The following is a 23935-nucleotide window of genomic DNA, read 5'->3' on the forward strand; positions in this document are numbered from 1 at the left end:
GTTTTTATCTCATTACTTGGGATATATTCACATTATATTTGAATAGCTTTACCCGTCATTTCGTCCGCTTGACCAAGATATATTTACTAAAGCCTTTAAGGCGCTTACAGATAACAAGTGAACAAACAAACCCATTTTCACATTTATAATATTATAATAAGGATAATTCTGTAACTTATTTAAGTGAAAATATTGTCCCATTCCCATTTGGTGCTGGCAGTAAGTCATATTTATAGATTTAGTATTTTGTTAAACGCCTCTAATTATTCTATCAGTATTTAGTTTAATTATTTTATCATCATCTTTATTTAGCCTATCATTGTACACTGTTAAAATCGTCATAGTCGTAGAATACTGACGGATCTTTATATGTAATCTTTGTCAGATCCGTCAGTATTCTACGACTATGACGAAATGAGACTCTGCTATTAATGTTTCCGAACGATCTTTTTGAATTTATTTTCTATATTGTCAGCCATTAACTGACCATTGCTGAACATAGCCTCCCCCATAAGAGGGGGAGTGGGTTTGCCAGTATATGAGAAGCTTGACAGACGGGGTGGCAATTTGTGAAGCAGTTTGGTTTTAGTGTTGTTTTAATAGAGACGCCGCTGCCCATCCCTCCACCATAAGCTATATTTAAATACATAAAACTCCAAATAGTGAGAAGCTACCCTACCTACATCACAAACTAAATGTATTTTTAATGAGACCCTAAAAGTTTGAAGTCCATAACTGTGTCCTTTCAGTGGTTACTACCTGAGGCACTGCTTCGTTGTTATTCGATAATGCCATGTCGCTTCGAAATCTGATGTGGATTTTGAATATTTATTATGGTACTCATTTTATTTGTGACTTTATCATGAATTAGTGCTATTGTTTATTGTGACACTAGCTTTATTCCGTGGCTCTGTGCGCGTGAAATATTGCATTGGGATTGCTAGTTGCCATTAGTAATAATCCCTCCCTCTTATTAGTAATAAATTAGAGACCGATTTTGATAATTATTTCTTTTATAATCTATAGCCAGGTTTTGGTTTAATATTAATTTTGTCACGTACTCGCTTTTTTATATTTGTTGTAAGCCCATTTTCAATCGACTTGAAAAAAAGGAGGAATTGTATTTTGTTGTATTTTTTTTATGTTTCTTATCTTCTAACTCCGTCAGTTCGAAACCGATTTGAACACTTCAAAAAGGACGAGTTCTCAATTCGTATGTTTTTGTTTTTTGTTGTCCTCCTTTAACCAAAGGTTGTCTATAAGAGGTTGCCCTAGCGATGAGATTGCCTTTTGTATCTTTATGTATATATTTTGATCTTTACTTAATGCTACTGTATTTCACTTCAATTTTCTAATCGTTATTTTATATTTGTTAAGTAAATAAATAAATGTTTTGCAAACACAAATCTGAACCAGCCAAACTATTTATATTACAAACTGCCACTTATATAAATAACAATATAAGTATATATACAAGTTTAAATAATTCATAAACTTCATCTATTCAGAAATTATCATTCAAAAGGTTTTACGTTCAATGTTATGATTGTGTTGAGGTTAATAAAATGCATGTGTGATTATAGTAATAATATTCATATATATATTTATGTATGTATTTAGTTCCTTTGCATTCCAAAGGCTGAAAGGTATAGTTGATGGCATAGTAAATAACAGTTTTGTATTGAAACAGAAAATAGACATTATGTATGTAGATAGAGTCAGGAATGCGCATTATTTGTAAGGTATAAGGGTAAACGATTATTGCACTGTTTCTGGTATGTTAAGAGAATTCATACGTAGCGAAGACTAGCTTTTTGCTCGTTACTTCGTAAGCTTGGATTTCAAAATAGGAAATCTATTTAAATAGATTACTTCTAGATAGAATATCAAGATGCAACATACACCAATTCTTAAGTTAGATCTTTAGATACATAAATGTAGAACTTATAATTAATTTGGTGCAGTAGTTTCTGCGTGATACCGAAAGAAACAGACAGACAGACAGATAGACACAATTTCTAAAAATATTATTTTGTCTCCTATTATTCCTATTAAAACATGTCATATTATTTTTTTTTAAATATCTCCCAAGTACAAATATTGTCGAGGAACAATTTTATTGTATTATTTTATAATAAAATATGTATTACGTTATAAAGTAATCTGTCAGTATTTAATAAAGCTTAATTAGAATGTATTATTATGTATGTAGGTCCCGGCATAGAATAGGCAATCTCTTCCTTTCCCGTGGGTGTCGTAAGAGGCGACTAAGGGAGCTTATGGTGGAGTATTGGGCATTAGCACTCTTCTTAAAACATCACCCAAAGCAGAAATGCAGTTGCCAATTCGCTTGTCAAGCGTGGCAACTACTGGCAAAACAGTGGCAGCAGTGGACAGTGCCTGATACAACAACAACAGCATTATGTATGTGCAAATACATCTTAATTAAAATATTGTATAAACTGATATCACGACGAAGAAATATTTTTTTTTGTTTATAATAAACTCATGAAATAATTTATTTTAAAAATCCTTTCACACATAGAAAGTTACATTATCTGTGTGTGTGTGTCATAGGCTGTATTTTATTTATAAAAAAAAAACCGTGTGAAGTCGGGACCGGTCGTAAGTACATTAATAAATAGTTTTTTTTTTTTTTTTTAATAAATTGCAGGCGTTAATAAAATACTTAATTTATTCATACTAATATTATTAATGTCAAAATTAGTTTTTTTATTGTCTTTTGAGGTCTTTATAGCTTAATCAATCACTATGAAATTTGGTATACACGTGTTATATAGGATGGAGAAGAATATAGGTTGTTTTTTATCCCGGTCACACGAACGAAGTCTCTGGAAAAAAATATTACATTTTTTTTATACGACTTAGAATGGCAAACAAGCTGACGGCCCACTTCATGGAAAGTGGTAACCGTCGCCTATAGACTTGAGCAGTACCATAGACATAACAGAGTATACTGTTTCGCCCATGATAACCCCCATGCGTTGCCATTCCTGAGGACTCAGATGTTATTCCTCTGTACCCAGTAAATTCACGGCATATCCCACCCTTCAAACCGAAACACAGCCATGCAAACACAGCTGCTTCACGGTTGAAACACGAATGGGACAGAGGTACCCAAGCAATCGACTTTTGTACAGTCTCCCTCTGGTATATTGTTTAAAATCTATATGTTCCATACTCTTTCATATAATGATCCATCATATCTCACAGAATGTCTGAAGTAATGAGCATCGTCAACAGAATATATGCCAATGAAATACGTATGAATAATCAATCTTATCATTATTCTCATAAGTCTATCCGTCTGTGCGGAAACGTGTGCATGTTATTGGAGGAATTTGTTCAATTTCGCGGTTGAATAGATCACTGAGACGAGTAATGTAACTTGTTTCCTATCATATATAATATATTATTTGTTGTATCGATGGATTAGTAATAGATGATTTAAGTTCTTGGCACATATTGGCTCTATCGGTCAAGATGGCGCGGTCATATGTCGTGCAATAAAAAAAAAATGCTGCATATTTACAAATAGATTCTGCACCATAGTTTGTATATGTTGCAATCAAAACTCTTAATCAGTCAAAAGTACTATTGATTAGCAAAATCAGTCACAAGTACTTTTTTTTTATGGGTGAAAATGGTATGGTAACCCCGCCTGCGCTAACGGGATACGCTGGCGGAGCACCAGTGAAGGGTGATAGATGAGAATGAAAACAGGCCAGTTAGCCCATCATGATGAATTCATCAGGAATTAACCATGATAGTTTCTAGGGAGAACCGCGAGGAGGTCGACCTAGTTGGGTATATTGCTAGCGATGGGATTGACTCCCTGCAATGTATTTGACGTCATCATTCCGTCTAATGGCGGGTCATCCTATACAGCGTCCAATGCAGTGAAAACAAAATTAAATGTTATGCCTATATACTATATTAAGAACGAGTATATGAATGAATGAATGAGTATACTTTATTTGCATTATACAATATAGGAAATAAGCAAGACAACAAATATAACGATACAATTGTATAAGTACAGTAATGCGATCTTATTGCTGAGAGCAATCTTTTCACTTTATATGTATATCATGTAAATTATGTATGTATATATATTCTTTTTTAGTAAAAATCCGTCAAAACTACTTTATATATAATTATTGATGGTTTTTTTTTATACAGGACTATAGGAGGACTCAGGTGTTATTCCTCTGTACCCAGTAAATTCACGCCATATCCCACCCTTCAAACCGAAAACAAAAATGCAAACACAACTGCTTCACGGTTGAAACACGAATGGGACAGAGGTACCCAAGCAATCGACTTTTGTACAAAGTCTCCCTCTGGTTTATACCATAAAAGTCTTGCTAACCTATCAAATTTTAATTTTAAGTTTAGTGTATAGTATTTGCTCAAAATCAACTTCAATATATTAAAACATTAGCAGTTTCTTTTGTATAAAAGTTGTATTTTATATTTCCATGATAGAATTAAAATTTATACATATATATACATATATATATATATATATATATATATATATATATATATATATATATATATATATATACATACATACATACATATCTGTCACGTCTGTCTCCCATTAGGGTAGGCAGAAACAATAGAACACCAAATGCTTGGATTCAAACAAACCTCTTTTGCTTCTTCTACATTCATCGATGTTTTCATACACGCTCGCCGATTACTGGTACTTTTAATTCTTTTACTTCTTTAGTACGTCGCCTATTTGGTCGACATATGCCCGTCATAAATCTCTTTCGTTCAAATGACCAAACCAACTAAAATTTATAATTAATAAATATTTATTATCAAGCTTTATAATCTTCAATTAATTCAGTCAACGATTCCATATTAATTAATTTAACACGGCATTAATTATAAAATTATGTAGGTACTTATTCAATGATATTTCGCGCTCTCAAATTAGTCGAAACTCGATATTATTGATAAGAACATTCTATAAAATGTTTAAAGTCGTAGCTTTTACAGATTTTAATTAATCCTTGTTGAAGTACGCGCGTATCAGCATTAATTAGCAGTCTAAATATATATTGTAATTTTTTGTATTTATAATTAGATTACTATTGTAATCTTTTGAAGGAAATAATGAAGAGTATGTTTCTATCTATGGAAGTTCTTGAAATTGAATTTAGTTTATTACGTCGTCCTTTGCTCGATTACCGCCTTCTTAAAAAGAAGTTGAAATGGTAACCTTAAAGTCATATAATAGATTCAGTTATAGGAAGTGATTTCATCTTATCCTACTTCTTACTCATGTAATAATAGCAATATAACCTTTTAAGTCTACTTTCACATGGGTTCCCTTTACAAAAATTCGCTACGATGTGATAATTAACTTGATTTTAAAATCACCCATCATCCTTCACTGGTACTCCGCCAGCGTATACTGATACTGCATTAAATTTTTGTCTATTAAAAATAAATTCATTTTAACCTACTTTTTTGTAATACTCGCACTACTGTCACTTCATCTTATAGAATCTTTTAAATATCGAGAATTATAAATAGTCGTTTTTTGCAGGTTATCAAATGTCCCGCAAGTCGTGCGTGGCGGGCGGTGCGCGCGGCGCTTGCATGTGGGTGCAGGAGTGCAACCGTGTGGGAGGCACGCACGCCGGCGTGTGTGTGGACGGCTTTATGTTCGGCTCGTGTTGTCGACTACCGGACACGCCGGTCAGTGTCGGAGGTTGGTATATGATTTTTAAATTTAGAACAAATAATAAAAATACACGTGTCATTGCCAGAGGTCGGTCCATAACTTTTCAGATTTAGAATAAGGAATCAAAAATAAGAAAGTTTATTGCCGTAATTATTTTTTTTTCTAATGAAACTGCGACTGCAAGTAATAAATGACCTGTAGCACAACTGACAAAATGGAGACTTATTTGTAGATATGAACAGTACAATAGACATAACAAAACAAATTTTAACCTCGGGAATGGCAACCCACGTCATGTGTTGCCATTCCTGAGGAGTAAATACAAGTACTATGCCGCTGTAAAACCCATCAATAATAGGTATTATTCCGTCGGTTGGAACTGTCGAAAGGTAAATTTTTCAAACTAGTAAATCTAATATACCTACATCAAAACTTGACGGCAAAAAGTCCGGTTTAGCATATGCCGACAAGATTATTCTGTACAGCGTTTTTCAATCGGACCCTTCTCACTAAAACGTACGTCTGTGTCCGTACAGTATTTAGATAGTAAGTATTTATATATTTTTATTTTAAAAAATAAACTTCAGTATCAACTTAGTTATTGCTAATTTAAAAAAAAAGAAAAAAGGTTTTAAATTTAATTGTATTCTTTTTATATTTGTTAACTTTTAACTTCATTTGTTATAAATCGATTTGGAAAAATTATTTTATATCTTAAAGGATATGCTTACACATTAGTTCCATATAAATTTTATCATCATCATCAGTTAGTTTTTAAATCAAAATATTTTTTGAAGTCGGTTTTTTGTAGAACACAATCTTATGAATTACTCATTCAAAATTAAAATGTTATTGTTCACTAATGTATGTACTATATGAAAATATGTCTTTGTTTGATACTTTTTGACTTTTTTTTATACAACTTAGAATGGCAAACAAGCTAACGGCCCACCTGATGGAAAGTGGTAACCGTCGCCTATAGACATGAGCAGTACCATGGACATAACAGAGTATTCTGTTTTGCCCATGATATGCCCCCCATGCGTTGCCATTCCTGAGGACACAGGTGTTATTCCTCTGTACCCTGTAAATTCACGGCATATCCCACCCTTCAAACCGAAACACAGCCATGCAAACACAACTGCTTCACGGTTGAAATACGAATGGGACAGAGGTACCCAAGCAATCGACTTTAACAATTAATCTTTAACAGCTTTACCAATTTTCATTAAATTTAATATACATTTTTTATATATTCAAATATTTTTTCGATTCGATATATCCCAATTTCGTGGGCAAAGTTACGTGTAAAAGCCAGTCAAATATAAAAATTGTCAATAGATTATTGTTTACAACAATTATTTTAAAGTACATTACTCTTCATTTCAGAAACATCCAGCTCAGTTACAGTCACGGACAAACCATATACGCCATCTAGTAGTACGCAAAGTACATCATCTCAGCCATCCGAAATATCAACACAAAGCACAGCGCGGCCAAATTGGCAAACACAGCGGCCGTCGTTCATGACTAAGCCGATAGATGGCGCGCCGGCCTCCTACAGCTATCGGCCGCCAGAAATCAATTTACCTTCATTAGGCAATTTAGATACAAGTAACGAACAAAATAGTGATATAGTTAATAAAATATCTTATAACAGTGTAAATAAGTACCAAAATGTAAATAGGCCGAGCGAAGTGGAAACTAGTCCCCACAACAAGATTTCGTCTAGTCTTAGCTTAATGCCTGGCGCGCGACCTATGGCCGTCTCTGAACAGCATGCCGAAAATAGTATATCGTCAGGTCAGTATACGGATTTTGTATTATTACTTCTTCTATAGATTAAAAGATGGCACTATTAAGAAATAGTAGTAATCATTGTTATTTTGCTTCTTAACGTGTGCTGAATATTTTCATTAGTACAACAATAATCTAAGAGATGTCGCTATTATTGATTTTTCCATAATATTGTGCGAGTTCCGTAAAAATTATAACTGAAATATTAATATTATACATAATTTTTTTGTGAGGTAATTATAAATTTACGCTTTTCGAATTTCTTCACTTTATTAGTGATCTACGAAATCGCTTCTTGCCTAATTTCATGATTCTAGGCAATGAAAAACGGGGCCCCTTGCAAATACGTTAACTTGGAAGTTTGATTTTTTTTACAACTTCAAGGGTTGAAGACTAAAAGCGTTGATATTAATTTCAGCTTTATACCTCCCCATGTTCATAAAAAAAAAGAATCTTGATAGACGGACAGACAGACGGACAACAAAGTGAGCCTATATATGCTCTTTTAGTTCTTTTAAGTATAATTGTAATTAAGGGGAATCGAATGAGCTTTCTTTTTTATTTAATGAGTGATAATGGAATGGATACCCCACCCGCGCTATCGGTTTACACCGGCGGGGCACCAGTGAAGGATGATAGGTGAGGATGAAGCAGGTCAGTTAGCCCATCGTGACGAATTCAACAAGAATTGTTCACGATGGTTTCCAAGGGGAACCAACTGGAGGTCGACCTAATAGGGCATATTGCTGGCAATGGGGCTGTCAAACTCCATTGCCAACAATCCCTTTACCAATTCAATTCCTTTTAATTCTTAATATCCGACCAATTCTGGGGTGGGCACAGCCCACTCGATCGGCTGTACCCACCCCAGAATTCGTCGGATATTAGTAAAGTTTCACAAAGATATGTCTGAAAGTACTTATTCACCTTTTTTATAAGGCCAGGCCTCTCCTGGATAATAACCTTAAATACGCCAATGCTTTTGATGTATGGAACCTTAAAAATATCTAAAAAGTTCCGAAATATAATGAAGAAAAGACGATATCCAACATTATAAATTTTCTATTTTCTAGCACAATTCATGTCGAGACCAAGTAACCTGAACACGATTCACTGGCAAGCAACAACTGAGCCGTCATTCATAACCAAACCTCGACCGTCCTGGGAGAAGCCAGCCGGGAAGCCGAAACCGACCAAGAAGTTCACCACAACCACTAGTAAACCCCACAAGAACTATGTGAAACCAAAGGACCCAGCTATCAACATGATAAACAAGACAGACGACTCCACATCACCCCCCATACAGACAACAGCAGCGACGAGCAGTGTGGGTTAGTGTATATATTGATTTTCTATTTAATTACTTATATTGTGGCCGTGTGGTTCCGGCATCGAATAGGTCACTTTTTCCCTTTCCCGTGGGTGTCGTAAGAGGCGACTAAGGGAGAGCGAAGGACGGGCAAAGAACGGAAAGCTTCTTAAAACATCTCCAAAGCCTAATGCAATCTGCAATGTGGTAATTTTTGGCAAAATCTCTCAATGGGGAGGCTTATGTTCAAGCTGTGGACAGTTAAAGGCTGATATGATGATGCCGATGATTGTGTGCTGGTCACATAGTTTGATAAACTGAAAACCAATGGGGAAGGAAGGTTCTCGAGTGGCAACCCTATACATGCAATCCTGGTATCGTAGGACACTTTGCTAGATGGAGCGGCGACTTCAAAACAATTACAAGGAGTAAGTGGATGCAGGTGGCTCGGGACCTTTTCTTATGGCACTCTATAGGGGAGGCCTATATTCAGCAGTTGACAGCTAACGTCTGATATGACAATGACTTATATATCTTCAGCTATTATATAGGTAGTTGGAGGATGCGTGACTACAGCCCGGGTATTCCAAAACCCAATTCCAACGTGAAACTTATGAATTTTAAATTTTTTGCTTTGTGCTTCGTAAATCACATAAAATCATCATCCAGTAAGCGACGTACAAAGAAGGTGGCCTGGGAGAAAGATATTGTTAGTTATGGGAATTAATAGACTTATTGCTAGTAACATACCGTATTATATCGACGTCCACTTGTTTCCCCCTGGAAACCTTCGTGATTAATTCTTGTTGAATTCACGATTGGTCAACTGATCTGCTTTTATCCTCATTTATCTTCTCTTTGATGCCCCGCTAGCATATACCGATAGTGCAAGCGGAGTTACTATTTAATTTTCATTAAAAAAAAAAATAGGGTGACTGAATATTTCTAACATTCAGCGATATCTCGAACTGCTGTAATATGCAATTTCCCATTTTTAGTCCATTCAAACTAATTTACTCTCGCACAACTCATTAAATAAGTGATAAAGTTAAATAAATTTATTTTGTCATTTCCCTTTTTAAAACAGTTTTCAATATGCCCCATATCATCATTATTTAAATTCCAATATGGACTAAACTACTATGATATTAGTATATGCCATAATTTTGCACTGCCCATAAATTAAATTAAATTTAAAGTTTAATTTCCAATTTACAGAATGTGGTGTAACCGCCATGTGGCCTCGACCTGAGCAGCGCATCATGGGCGGCAAAGACTCCAGCTTCGGCCGCTGGCCATGGCAAGTCTCAGTGCGGCGGACCTCCTTCTTCGGTTTCTCATCCACCCACCGGTGTGGTGGTGCCATCATCAATGAAGGCTGGATAGCTACAGCCGGTCACTGTGTTGATGAGTAAGTGAACATTCCTGGAAGTCATTTTATCAAATGAACGGCTGAAATAATAATAATAAAAAAAAAATTAAGTTTAAGTGTAATTAATTCATTATGTTTGATTGTCAATCTTTATAATTCATTCATTCATTCAATTTCATTCCAGTCTCCTGACATCACAAATCAGAATACGTGTCGGGGAATATGATTTCTCATCGGTGTCCGAGCAGTATCCGTTCGTAGAGCGCGGAGTGGCTCGCAAAGCGGTCCATCCGAAGTACAATTTCTTCACTTATGAATACGACTTAGCTCTTGTGAAGTTGGAGGCGCCCGTACAATTTGCTCCTCATATCTCGCCGATATGTCTGCCGGCGTCTGATGACCTGTTGGTAGGAGAGAACGCTACTGTTACCGGTTGGGGGAGGCTTTCTGAAGGTGGCATATTGCCGTCGATTTTACAAGAGGTAAGTGAAAGTAATAACAGTAGTCAACCGATTTCAAAAAAGGAACAGAGGTCCTGCCATGAAATGTTTGCCGAAATTTCGGAGCCAAACGAAACAGAAATTTGATGTTAAAATTACATAATACATGCCGTTTGGAAATATTAAAATATTGTTCCTTTTGGCTTTTATGATAGGATGTTTGACGAACGAAATGTTAAACTCCATTTATTGGTCCGGTTTTAGTATAAACAAAAACACGAAATTGAGTCCGAAATTTCGGAATTTCATTTCATGGTAGATCCGCTGGTTCTCAATTCGATTCTATTTTTGTATGCTTGTTATCTCAGAAGACCGATACTTGTACCTAAGTGGATTTAGAAAATTCTTAATTTATAGGGATACACTTTCAGAGAGGTCCATTTTTATAGCTTAGGGCATATAACTGAGTGACATCATTTTAGTGCTTTTATTTTTGTTTATTGTTAAATATTTTTGTAATTAAGCGTGAAATTAAGTACTAAATAAATATTTCTTTCTTTAATTCCATAGAATTTTCAACAAAATCGGTTCAGTAATGAGGTTTTTAAATGAAAATGAAAAGTGTCTTGCCACAATTGAAGTCGGTGTTCTTTTAAATGACTCACATAAAAAGAAGTAAAAAACAAAAGTACTCAGCACAATAACATAAAATCGAAAACGGCAAAAAGGTTGTTGTATAAAAATAAACGATAGAAGACAAAGATACTTCTAAATAAATATTACGTTAATTCACCAAACTACTCGTACATGACAGTTTCTTGGCAATAAGAAAGATACAGTCTTTGAAAGATAGTTAAAAAGTTACAAATTATTACAGTAGGTTAAAATTATGTACCAATATACATATAAATCCTTATACGTATTTATACATATACCAGGTATTCTATTAGCTTGTTTACCATTCCAAATTATATCATTTTTTTTTCACTTTATAATCTTTTTTTACACCACGAATATAGTAAACTAGCATACAGTCCGTCTGATGGTAAACGGTCACTGCAGCCTATGGACAACTGCAGCACAAAGTCATGGTGCATGTTGCCAACCCTAAAAAAACCTTGATATTCCAGGTACAAGTTCCGATTGTGTCCAATGAACGTTGCAAGTCAATGTTCCTCCGAGCTGGTCGACACGAGTTTATTCCGGATATATTTTTGTGCGCGGGACATGAACGGGGTGGACATGACTCTTGCCAGGGAGATTCTGGAGGTCCCTTGCAGGTACGTATGGATATACACGTATACTGTATGAAACATCATATAGGTGGCAGAAAACAAACAGAGATTGTCAATCCAGAACCCATCATGGTGTACTTTTTTAAAAAACAAGACTGAACCTTCTATGTCACTTATTTGTAACAACATGCAAATAAAAAGACCCGAAGACATATGTCGAGTCTTCGTCTGGTAAATACTTTATCATCATTATAAAAAATAAGGACCAGGGCAAAGAGAAAATATGTAACAGTGCAACCCTGTGTTTGTTAACAAAGTTTTTAACTTATTACTATTTATTATATCAACCGTTTATTGTCCACTGCTGAATCTAGGCCTCTCCCAAAAGGGGGTTTTGCTAGTAGTTACTACGCTTGGCAGGCATATTGGCAACCGTAATTAGGCTTTGTTGATGTTTTAAGAGAGACGTTGATGCTCTTCCTTCGAATATTAAATTCTTTTAGTCGCCTCTTACAACATCCACTGGAAAGGAAGGGGTGGCTTCGTCATGGTAGGAGTCATCATCATTCTATCCGCCTTTAACTGTCTACTGCTGACCATAAGCCTCCGCCTTGGGGGGTTTTGCCAGTAGTTGCTACGCTTGGCAGGTGGATTGACAACGGCAATTATGTTTTGGAGATGTTTTACGATGGACGTTGCTGCTCATGCCCAGGCCTCCATTAGTCGCCTCATGTGACACCCACGGGAAAGAAAGGGGTGCCTATACTATGTAGAGTATTTTAATATTAATACGTATGATAACGAAACACCTATCACTGGTTAGTTGAGTAGGTTTATTTTGTTTAATTTCTCTATCATTGAGTATGCGTGCAGCTACCAACATTTGAAGACAATAAATAATGTAGCACATGTTATTGCTTGGCTCTCAATCAGGCAACATCTATTTCAGAACACAACATAGAACAGTCCCTAGATAATTTAGGTTTCTTCCCCTTTAATGGCTTAACTTTAATTATAAATTAAGGAACCTGGTCCTTTAATTCATCTGTTTTATGAACCATGCGTTTTACATTATTTCGAATCCAAATTAATGTAACTTTATTATATTTATTTTTACACAAGCTATTACCCGCAATTCTGTACACGTGAGTTTTGGAAGTACCCACATCTAGATTATCAAGATAAAATATACACCAGGATTTTAAATTGGATCTTCAACAACACAACAGTTAAAACTAGATACAATGTGGTAAAGCAGTTTTCGCGTAATGCGGGAACAAATATACATAAAGCCATACAAAAATTCTAATAAATATTATTTTAGTTTCTCTCGCTCCTGTTAAGACCTTAATATTAATTTTCCTTAACTATATGTATTGTATTGTAAAATCATTCCCACTACCATCTAGTTATATATACCTAAGACTATCATTGAAATCGATTCTTGAATCAATATTTTATACATTTCCAGGTAAAAGGAAAAGATCAAAGGTACTTTTTGGCTGGCATCATCAGTTGGGGAATTGGTTGCGGTGAGGCGAACTTACCAGGGGTCTGTACAAGGATCTCCAAGTTTGTGCCTTGGATATTACAAACAGTGAACTCGTAATTCCTGGACATTATACCAAACGTGATTGTGTTTGTCTACGAAGCGAAAGTGCCTAAACTGTGGACGAGTGATATTCAAAAGCGGTAACGGAAGAGTTATGCGAATAAACGAACTAAAAGGATTTTAAGTGCAAGTTACCTTCAAAAATGTTGATTTAATTCAACGTTTTCTGAGGCGTTTTTATAAAATTGTCCAACCGAGAGCTAAACAGAACTCGCTATTACGCGGAATTCTGTATTCCCAATGTAGCTTCACAACGGTAAATTCACACGGCTTGAACAATAATAAACGCCTTCACAATGACTGCTTATTACCAAGGTTTTATGATTTAATGCAGCGTTATATATTTCTGCCTTAATCGCTTTAAAGTACGTCCAAGACATTTTATGTAAATAAACAGAATTGTCTATAAGATAAGGTCTTTAATAATATTGTTTGTAAACTAAGTTGTTACTATATAGAAATAATTATTTAAGTAGTGCGTTAATTTTTTTTTTTTTCTGTAAATACTATATACGTATTTTCTTGTCTTGCCTTATTTAATTAAGATTTGTATCTTATTTTACAGTATTATTAATATGTTATATAGCTGTTTGATTCATATGTTGTTTTGTATTGTAAATACTTGAGACATTTGTAATTAGGTATTGTAAGTTCCTTTCTTGCAACGCGGTACTTTTGTTATTCGAATTTTTGTAAGCTTTACTTTGCCAACCTCTATGACATTATTGTAAAATTGTAATTTATCGACCGGTGCTGTGACAGTATGTGACAGTAATTACCAAATCATACATCTATATCGTGAATTTAGTAATGATAAAAACAATCTCACTGAAGTGATGTTTGACTGTTGTATATTCTATAGCGATTTTGTTTGAATGAATAGTTTATGATGATGTTGACTTCATATTGTTCGTTTGCACAGAAGTTTGTTAATGATTAAATATTGAAATAACTGACTTGTTTTTATTATTATTTCCTCTTCAAAATTTAATGTTACTATTTCATAAGTTCTAATTTCATGTGAACGAGATTTGATTATACATGCTCTTAAATAAATAAAATAATAATTTTAGCTCATCCAGATGAAATAATTATTAGGAATAATCATTTATATCGGCTTTATTAACGTCGTGTGTCACGACATAGTCGTGAACAAACATATTCATGAATAGGGGCTCCTATCGGGTTCGATACACAGGCATCTTCGAATTTTAAAAAGCGAGGAAAGCCAATACAATTAAATATGTATACATATGAGTCACAATAGTTTTATTTAACAATAACGTATTTATAAGTCTTATTCTTCCACTAAATCCTTTGCAGTAGAATCTACTAGACTTTGGAATTCACTCTTAAATGATACCAGAATGGCGTAGATGGTTCATGTCTCCAAAGCTCAAACCAAAAGATTTTACAATAAAATTGACGGTTGAGTTACTTATATGTATAATAGTTAATTTAATTTTAATTAAAATTTAAATTGAACTTTATTTATCTATACACTGTTACTAAATTACTACTAATTTATTATTTATCATATTATTTTTGCACAATATATGTTATGCTTTATATACAAACCCTGTAGATACTTTCTTCTTTCGGGTACTCAAGTTTGCTGTCTGTGCACATTTTTGTTATAACCTAATATCTATATTAAAAGTGTATATACAAAAGTATAAATTAAAGAAATATTTATAAAAGATGTCAAAACAAAATACTTTTAAATTAAACGTTTTGATTACACCGATTTACGGACTCATTAAATACTATCTATCTCATGAATAATTGCGGTCAATGAATTAGGTCTATAGCCATGAATTAAAGGCCCAACGGGTAGCCAGACCACAAATTCCGGCCAACCCATTAGGGACCCTAAATTTAGGTCAGTAGTGAGGTCTGGGAAAATGAGGTAAATTACCACTAACTGCACCAGATAGATATAATTTAATGGAAATCTATTTCCTAAATGAATGACAAAGATAAAAGAGGTTTTAATGAATAAAATAAAAGTAACAGGTAAAATAAATGTCGGAATTGACTTTGTATGCTTAATAAGAATAAAAAAAAATCTATAACAACGAAAAATAAATCAATTGACCGCAAATGGTAACCATAACCACTAAACGTAAACAGTATAATGGATATCATAGAATATATTATTATTATTATACAACATAGAATGGCAAACAATCTGACAGCCTACCTGATGGAAAGTGGTAACTGTCACCTATAAATAAGAATAGTACCGTAGACATAACAGAGTATAATGTTTCGCCCATAATATCACCCTTGCATTACCATTCTTGAGGACAAAGGTATTATACCGCTGTATCCTGTAAATTCACTGCCATATCCCACTCTTCAAACCAAAACACAGCCATGCAAACACAATATATTGAGACACCATATTACAAAATCTGAAGATACACCTGAAAATTAAGGAATTATTAAGGTACCTTGTAATTTCCAGTGGAGCAGAATTACTCATACAAACAAAGGGTAATATGTAAGTATTTTAAAATACTTTTATTATTTAACTTGTTAAAATAAAATTAAACCTATTATAAAACAATATAATTTATTTATATTAATCATGCAAATTTAATAACAATAAAATATAATCTAGGTATTTACATTATTTCATATATATGTACATAACACTTAAGCAAAAACTATTGTAACTTAATTTGATAAATAACTAACTAAATAATATTATGACTGGTGTATGGCCTATTTATTTTGTATACAAATGCTTGTATTGATTTGGAAAATTTAAATATTATATGTATGTACGAGTATTCACAAAAAATGCTCTCCAGTACTTGTTCAAGCTCTGCTTACTTTGAGACCAGAGAGCGTTATGAGCTATTTTTAAAACTTACGGCCAACACATTCCGAGCACTTGCATCGGCAATAATAACCACGATTGAAAGTTTTCAACAGACTTATCATGTTTCAATTCAACGTATCCTCTATACCAGGCGGATATGACACAATCGTAACAAAATTGTATTATTTTTTTTAATTCTGGACAACACATTTCGAATCCTGGATGTATCGCATCGGGAGTATTCTTACAGTTAATGCTACTAAATTTAACGTTATATAATGGTAATGGACGGGTAATTGGCGCTTTGGGTATACCGAATTCCAAATCTAGCAACCACGGAGCGTGATTGATAATATTTTTCACTTTACAAAAAACATCAATAACAGGATTTGGATCAATCATAATCGTTCTTGCTGGCGGAAATAATTCTCTCGGTAGTGACAAATAGTCCTCCAAGGTATCGGTGACAACATAATTTTTCTTTGTGTTCCTATTAAATATCGATTTATCTATATTAGTATTTTCTTCTGGTCTTATATAATTAATATCATCTTGTAAATAATTCAATATAGTTGTAGGAACAACTTGTTCTTCAGAATGCTCCCTTATCGATTCATTGTAACTGTGAGAGGATAAGTTTAAAACATCTGTGGTTGGATACGGTCTGATCGCATTAGTGTAAGTATATACAGGCATAGCTATAACTTGAGGATCTACAATAACAGGTACAGGAGCTAAACGTAATCCGTAATATGGTGCTGGCATATGACCAGCAGCTATTAATGGATTCCATGGATTCATTTTGTGAGGACAATTAATATTTTGTACATAATACGCTGCCATAGTATTTGAAGGTGTAAATGCAGCAATTTAAATAATAGAATTAAAGAAATACCAATAGACGTGACAGCAGTTTGCTCTTTAATTTTGCTCTTTGTTGCTTTTTCTTTTTCTAATTTTGATTTAATTAGATGATTAAAATAATTGGATATATCTTTATCATTAATCTCATTCGTGTTTGGATTATTTTCATATTTTCCTCTTGAGATACTTCGTAATGACTTTATAGCCATGGTATCCCTGAAAACATATTTGTTATTATATCTATGGCTATGGTATTAATAAAAAATATTAATTTTAGTTATTGTGTAGTCAAATATTGACAACAATATTACTACTAGAGATTTATTCATTTATTTATTTTTGTTTATTTAAACTTTAATGCTCAGTACAATTCTATGTACATTTGGCGGACTTAACACCGTATGATGTTCTTAACCAGTCAACCATTGGGTAAATCGAGAAATAAATAGGCGGTACATTATTGAATAGAGGATTATGTACTTACTTACGGTTTGAGAAACTTCTTATTGCATTATTGTGCTACTTATTATGAAATTACAAATATATTAAACAAAGAAATAAAAGATTAATCAAACATTTGTAACTTTTGTCGTGACATTACAATGATATATTTTAATGTAGGTAGTTTTTCTTTTTAAATATGTGACGGTATCTGTCAATTTACACAGATGAGCATAAATGCGTTACGATGATCTGTATTGATTGATAATTTGAAATTTTTTTTTTAATGTCGCTTAGTCCAGAGTCATATATTTTTATTTACATGAATTATCAACATTTCGAAACATTCATTACAATTATTACGTGTAAATTTTTTTTCTTTGTTTTTATTTAATAAATTTTATAAGTTCAGTGATTAAAGTATTTATTACGTACTTTTATAATAGCGTCTGTAATTATCACAAGTGTTATGGAGTAGGTGCAAATATACGTACTTTTTAGGTTCAGCAAGTAAAAGTAATGTAAAAGGAATTGGAACGCAACCAATTACAGTATGTATGTTCGATAAAGGCAGGTACTATTTGGTTACCGGTGTACCTACTATAAATCCAAGATATATGCCTGATCGGAAAAGACAGACAATCTTTTTTTATGGTTGTTAATGGAATGGTAACCCTACCCGCGCTGTCGGTATACACCGGCGGGGCACCAGTGAAGGATGATAGGTGAGTATGAAGTAGGTCAGTTAGCCCATCGTGACGAATTCAACAAGAATTGTTCACGATGGTTTCCAGAGGAACCACGTGGAGGTCGACCTGATAGGGCATATTGCTAGCAATGAGGCTGTCACATTCCATTGCTAACAACCCCTTTCCCCCCTAAGACAGACAAATTAGACTGATGTATTATGTTAGAGAGGGAATAGTAAATATTCTCTATATGTATAGTTATCTGTAATTTATATTTATCAATATGCTTAGTATAAATCCAAAATATATTATAAGAGGCAGGCAAATCTTTATAAATGAGTAAGAATGGCATGGTAACCTACGTTGTCGGTATACTCTGGCGGGGCAGTAAGAATTGATCGGTAAGCAAGTCACTTGGCCCATCGTGACGAATTCTTATGGAGATCAACCTGATGAGATATTTTGTTAGTTATGAGGCTGTTAAACACCATTGCTAACAACCCCTCTCTCCTCAATTCACAGGACTAGGATACAATTCATACGGTTATACGGTTTCGAGTAGGCCACTCACAAGACTGTTCCACGCCAAATACTAATTCCGTGTTAGAATCAAATAGAACCGATATTCACGAGATCGGCCGATACAAAATGGAATAAGGCTTAGTTCACCCATTGCTCTGGTCGACTGACCGTTAACTATAGACATACTATCATTGACCCGTAGTTCATTTCATTAGTATCGTTACTAATACCAGTGATAACTTCACGAAATAGAGATTGGGGAATTCAATTAAATGTAATTAAATCGTATTAAAAACTAGAGCCTCGCCCGGCTTCGAATGTGTGCGTTAGAAGTAGAAAAACTAATTAAATTGATCACTTCAGAGTCGGCAATGCGTAAGTGACACCCCTAGTTGCAAGCGTCAATAGACTGCATTGATCGTTTACCATCAGATGGGTTGTGTGCTTTTTTTTACTATTGTAAGGGGTATTGTAAGGGGGCGAACGAGCATGCGGTTCACCTGATGGCAAGTGACTACCGCTGCTCATGATCACCCACAACACCAGCGGCATTGCCGGTGTGCTGTGTGTGTGTCACCTTTGTGGTATACGAGTATATAAAAATATACCACAAAGGTGCTTGTTTACCACTTTACCACAAAGTTGGCAAACAAGCATTATCATCATCATATCAGCCTTTAACTGTCCACTGCTGAACGTAAGTATTCAGCTTCAGCAGAACTGAACATATTGGAGACCGCAGTTGGGCTTTAGAGATGTTTTAAGAGGGACGCTATTGCTCATCTCTTGTCCTCTCTTAGTAGAATCTCTTACAATACCCACGTGAATGTAAGGGGTGGCTTATTTTATGGCGGTACCACACGGCCACACACACACATACACACACACATACACACACACACACACACACATATATATATATATATATATATATATATATATATAAACCACTTTTTGATGGCGTATCGAGATAAAACAAGTACCAGATTTCGAGTTCGACCTTTAGGAACACAATTATAAAAACCGTATCCAAGTTGGTGTTGTAATAGTAGTAGTAGATGCGGCGTCATATCAGAACAAAGATACAGACGTACAGACAGACAAAGAAAGAACATCTTCCAGTATAGAATTGTCTAATCACAATTTTATTATACAAGTAAAATTCATAATTATATATAAATTCAGCGCCACTTATCAGTTCCAAATCTACCTTATCTTTTAAGATAAAACCATATTATTTACAAATATGCTGGTTCTTTTCTTTGTGGTGTTATTAATTAATTATATTAATTTTTAATAGAAATTATCCCCTGTTGATGTGATATATTACTAATTGTTTTTTTTTTGTAAAAAACTATCACATTTAATTAAGGTCCATTTTTGAACACCAATTTTATTGTAGAGATATATGCATAAAATTTTGTTGAATTTGATTTTTTTTTTGATGGATAAAAATGTTAGGTAACTCGGCCCGCGCTAACGAGATACGCTGGCGGAGCACCAGTGAAGGGTAACAGATGAGAATGAAAACAGGTCCGTTAGCCCAGCATGATGAATTCATCAGGAATTAACCATGATAGTTTCCAGGGAGAACCGCGAGGAGGTCGACCTAGTTGGGTATATTGCTAGCAATGGGATTCTCAGTCTCCATTACTAACAATCCCTTTCCCCTCATGTTGAAATTGGTTAGACGGTTGGATCGCATCAATTGCTTAATATATTTCTGTTTCTTCTTTAATTTGCTACCTTTGCCATAGTATTTACGTATTGTAACACTCAATAATATTTAATATTATTTAACCAAAAATAAATAAAATTAAGGATACTCCCAAAATACAACAATATAATCTATTAAAGGCAATATAAAATACGAATAATTTATATCAGAGGGAAACTTTGTACAAAAGTCGATTGAAACACGAATGGGACAGAGGAAGCCAAGCGGCTTCCTCTGTCCCATTCGTGTTTCAACCGTGAAGCAGTTGTGTTTGCATGGCTGTGTTTCAGTTTGAAGGGTGGGATATGGCGTGAATTTACTGGGTACAGAGGAATAACACCCGATTCCTCAGGAATGGCAACGCATGGGGGGTATCATGGGCAAAACAGTATACTCTGTTATGTCCATGGTACTGCTCATGTCTATAGGCGACGGTTACCATTTTCCATGAGGTGGACCGTCAGCTTGTTTGCCATTCTAAGTTGTATAAAAATATAAATAAAATAAAAAATATAGATCAATAAAATTATAAATATAAATAAATAATAAGTAACTCACTTATCAATTGTATTGTAAAATCTATTTTTATGTTCACATTTCGCAAAATCCCCATAAATTCTTAACAGATTATGGTGATTATTTTTGTAAACGATACCGTTTCCTCCCGTAGTCGCATATTAATTGACGGATAGTGTCAAATTAATATTAATTTTGTCAAGATAGCTGTTTTATGTTGACCAAATTTCTACTCATATTTCTTACTTGATATTTCCACTTATTTGAATTAGTGTATAAAATATCCTACGTGTTTTAATGGATGATATAATTGTGTGGGGAAAGGGATTGTTAGTAATGGATACTGAGAATCCCATAACTAGTAATATACCCAACCAGGTTGACCTCCTCGCGGTTCTCCCTGGAAACTATCATGCTTAATTCCTGATGAATTCATCATGATGGGCTAACTGACCTGTTTTCATTCTAATCTATCACCCTTCACTGGTGCTCCCGTTAGTGCAGGCGGGGTTACCATACCATTTTCACCCATAAAAAAAAAAAGATAATGGAATTGTATCATCGCCTGCACTAACAGTGTACGCTGGCGGGGCACCAGCGAGGCGTGATAGATAAGAAAGAAAAGGCAGGTCAGTTAGCCTATTTTGATGAAGTCTAATAGAATAGAACATGTTTTTGCGTTATGCCGAAATAAATATCCGTACAAATAGACAGACAAAATTCCTTAAAACTATTGCTTTCTTTAAAACTATTATTTTTAATCAATAAGATTATTATTAAGGAATCTTTTATAATTTTTTCTTAAAAATAAAGCATGTACATACATATTTTAGTTAAAATTTTATTTTATTAGTGAGATAATACAAAATGTGACATCAATCTGATAAAATACTACTAGCCTAGCTGTTGTATACACAATATGCTCCAAATTGCTATTAAAGCTGAGTCAGGCGTTCTGATTCACTGTCACAAGTTTGCCAAAAACGAATGTAATGTTTTAAGGCTCATATATCTCTGTGTAAGTTTCTTTATTTTACCACTAGCGCCACCACTTACCACCTTGGCTTTCTACGGGTAGATAGAAAGATAAATTAATATTTTATGTTAGCTTTACTAGGCAAAATTTTGACACTACGGTGTTATTTTTGCAGAGATATTTATTTTTTCGAAAATGACCGCTTATATTACTCACTGATATTTCAGCACTCTGTAGATGAAAGATATAGATAATAGAAGAGGCAAAATGCTGGGTCTCCTTATACGACATGACGATTTTAAAGAGCATATGACAGTATATGACACTGAAACTATGTTTTTACAGAAGTGAAGGTATGGACAGTAACTTGACCGGGACTTATCTAATATACAAAATTCTCGTGTCGCGGTGTTTGTTACCAAACGCCTCCGAAACGACTTTATCGATTTTTATGAAATTTTGTGTACATATTGAGTAGGTCTGAGAATCGGCCAACATCTATTTTTCATACCCCTCATAAGAGTGACCCACCCCCTAAATTTTTTTTGACAAAATTTTTTATTTTTATTTTATTATGATTTAGTATAGAAAAATACATACAAATTCAAATTATCACGCTTTTACGATCAACCCCTGTTTTTATATGCCGCGATAGGCTTGCAAGATGGCAAGCGAATATAATAATTGTAGTACGAGAAATTATCATGCATACTTCTCGAAATAATGTATATGGTTAAACAACGTTTGCCGAGTCAGCTAGTTTTATTATAAATCATTCAAATATCATTAGAGACTATTGCAAATTGTCATTTCCATTGATATTTCAGTATTCATGTCTATCATACTTTAGGTTGGTCTGATAACGTAGGGCAATTGGGAAGTTGTGACGCTGAAATAAATAATTTACAAAGTAGAAAGAAAGATAAAGAAAGAAAATAATATTTATTTATTGCTGCATTTCACACATAATAATAAAAAACATTTAACAATAAACAAAAATAAACAAAAAAGAAAAATCCCTAAAATAAAACACTTTTTTCCAGTGGCATTAATTAAATAATTTCTGAAATATGTTTATTTCATAGTAGATGTACATCTAAATGTTTGGAATTTTCTTTGATAACATCACCTGTTTCTAGTATAAGTATTTAGTAAATAATACATTTTTTTATTAATACATATATGTATATTATCGATGTGAGACACCCATACCAATACAAACAGTCATACTTATGAATACAAATATTTGTATTTTCGGAGAATTGAACCCGCAATCTTCGGAAGACAAAGTGATATGTTACATACATGACCACAAAGTCGTCATGTATAGTATATACACAATACAGTGGCCACAAACTCTCTATGTCCGATATTATTATTGTATTCATTCAAATATATTTTTAAAGGCCTATTGAGAATTTTAATTAAAATTTCCCAGTATTCCATGATTGTTTTATCGTAAATATTGAAATTTTCATAAATCAGAGGCGACCTTAGAATTGCATAGAATTAATATACAAGTAGAACCGACACTCCAGTGAAGAAAATAATAACTACGGTGGTACGCTAACAGTCCGCGTCCTATTAAGGACTGAATCGATTAGGACTTACAAGTGTGTGTAATAGATACCACAATGAAATCGTGCGATTCGAATCACTTGCGCTGAGTTGCGTCGTGTCGTAAAATTATATGTTATATGCGTTTAAATTGAAAAGCCTCCCAGCATATGCGGGGTCTGAAGTGATAAAGAGTGTCTTTTAGTGGAATTGGCGCATTCACAGAGTAAAATATACCTATGAGGACTGGTGTCCTATCTGCGCAGTTTATCGATTCTTACGACAGTACTTCAATCAATCAAGCCTTTATACTTCAAATCAATTACATCGATG

General features: G+C 34.0%; 2 protein-coding genes across 4 annotated transcripts in view; one reads left to right on the top strand and one right to left on the bottom strand.

Moving 5' to 3' along the window:
* The window catches only part of LOC113516602 (serine proteinase stubble), a 162891-nt gene extending 148447 nt beyond the window's left edge, over positions 1-14444 (top strand). For both annotated transcript variants that reach the window (XM_052898881.1, XM_052898882.1), the window contains exons 4-10: positions 5588-5752; positions 7115-7528; positions 8596-8853; positions 10050-10242; positions 10388-10685; positions 11774-11923; positions 13350-14444. In XM_052898881.1, coding sequence (XP_052754841.1) covers positions 5588-5752; positions 7115-7528; positions 8596-8853; positions 10050-10242; positions 10388-10685; positions 11774-11923; positions 13350-13487 — 1616 coding nt within the window. In that variant the 3' untranslated portion in view covers positions 13488-14444. The remainder of the gene's footprint in view (positions 1-5587; positions 5753-7114; positions 7529-8595; positions 8854-10049; positions 10243-10387; positions 10686-11773; positions 11924-13349) is intronic.
* A 1674-nt stretch (positions 14445-16118) lies between these two features.
* On the bottom strand, positions 16119-17794 carry LOC113523135 (uncharacterized). Of its 2 annotated transcripts, none has more exons than XM_031910815.2 (2): positions 17673-17794; positions 16119-17400 (listed from the first exon to the last, which is right to left on the bottom strand). In XM_031910815.2, exon 2 carries the CDS (start codon positions 17161-17163, stop codon positions 16369-16371), a length of 795 nt encoding a protein of 264 aa, XP_031766675.2. In that variant the 5' UTR covers positions 17164-17400; positions 17673-17794; the 3' UTR covers positions 16119-16368. The 2 variants fall into 2 exon arrangements, with proteins under 2 accessions (XP_031766675.2, XP_026764802.3); XM_026909001.3 differs by having other exon boundaries at positions 17669-17794.
* Positions 17795-23935: the final 6141 nt, after the last annotated feature.

This window comes from Galleria mellonella, unplaced genomic scaffold (assembly GCF_026898425.1).
Source record: "Galleria mellonella isolate WM207_F2 unplaced genomic scaffold, CSIRO_AGI_GalMel_v1 utg54, whole genome shotgun sequence".
Classification (NCBI taxonomy): Eukaryota; Metazoa; Arthropoda; class Insecta; order Lepidoptera; family Pyralidae; genus Galleria; species Galleria mellonella.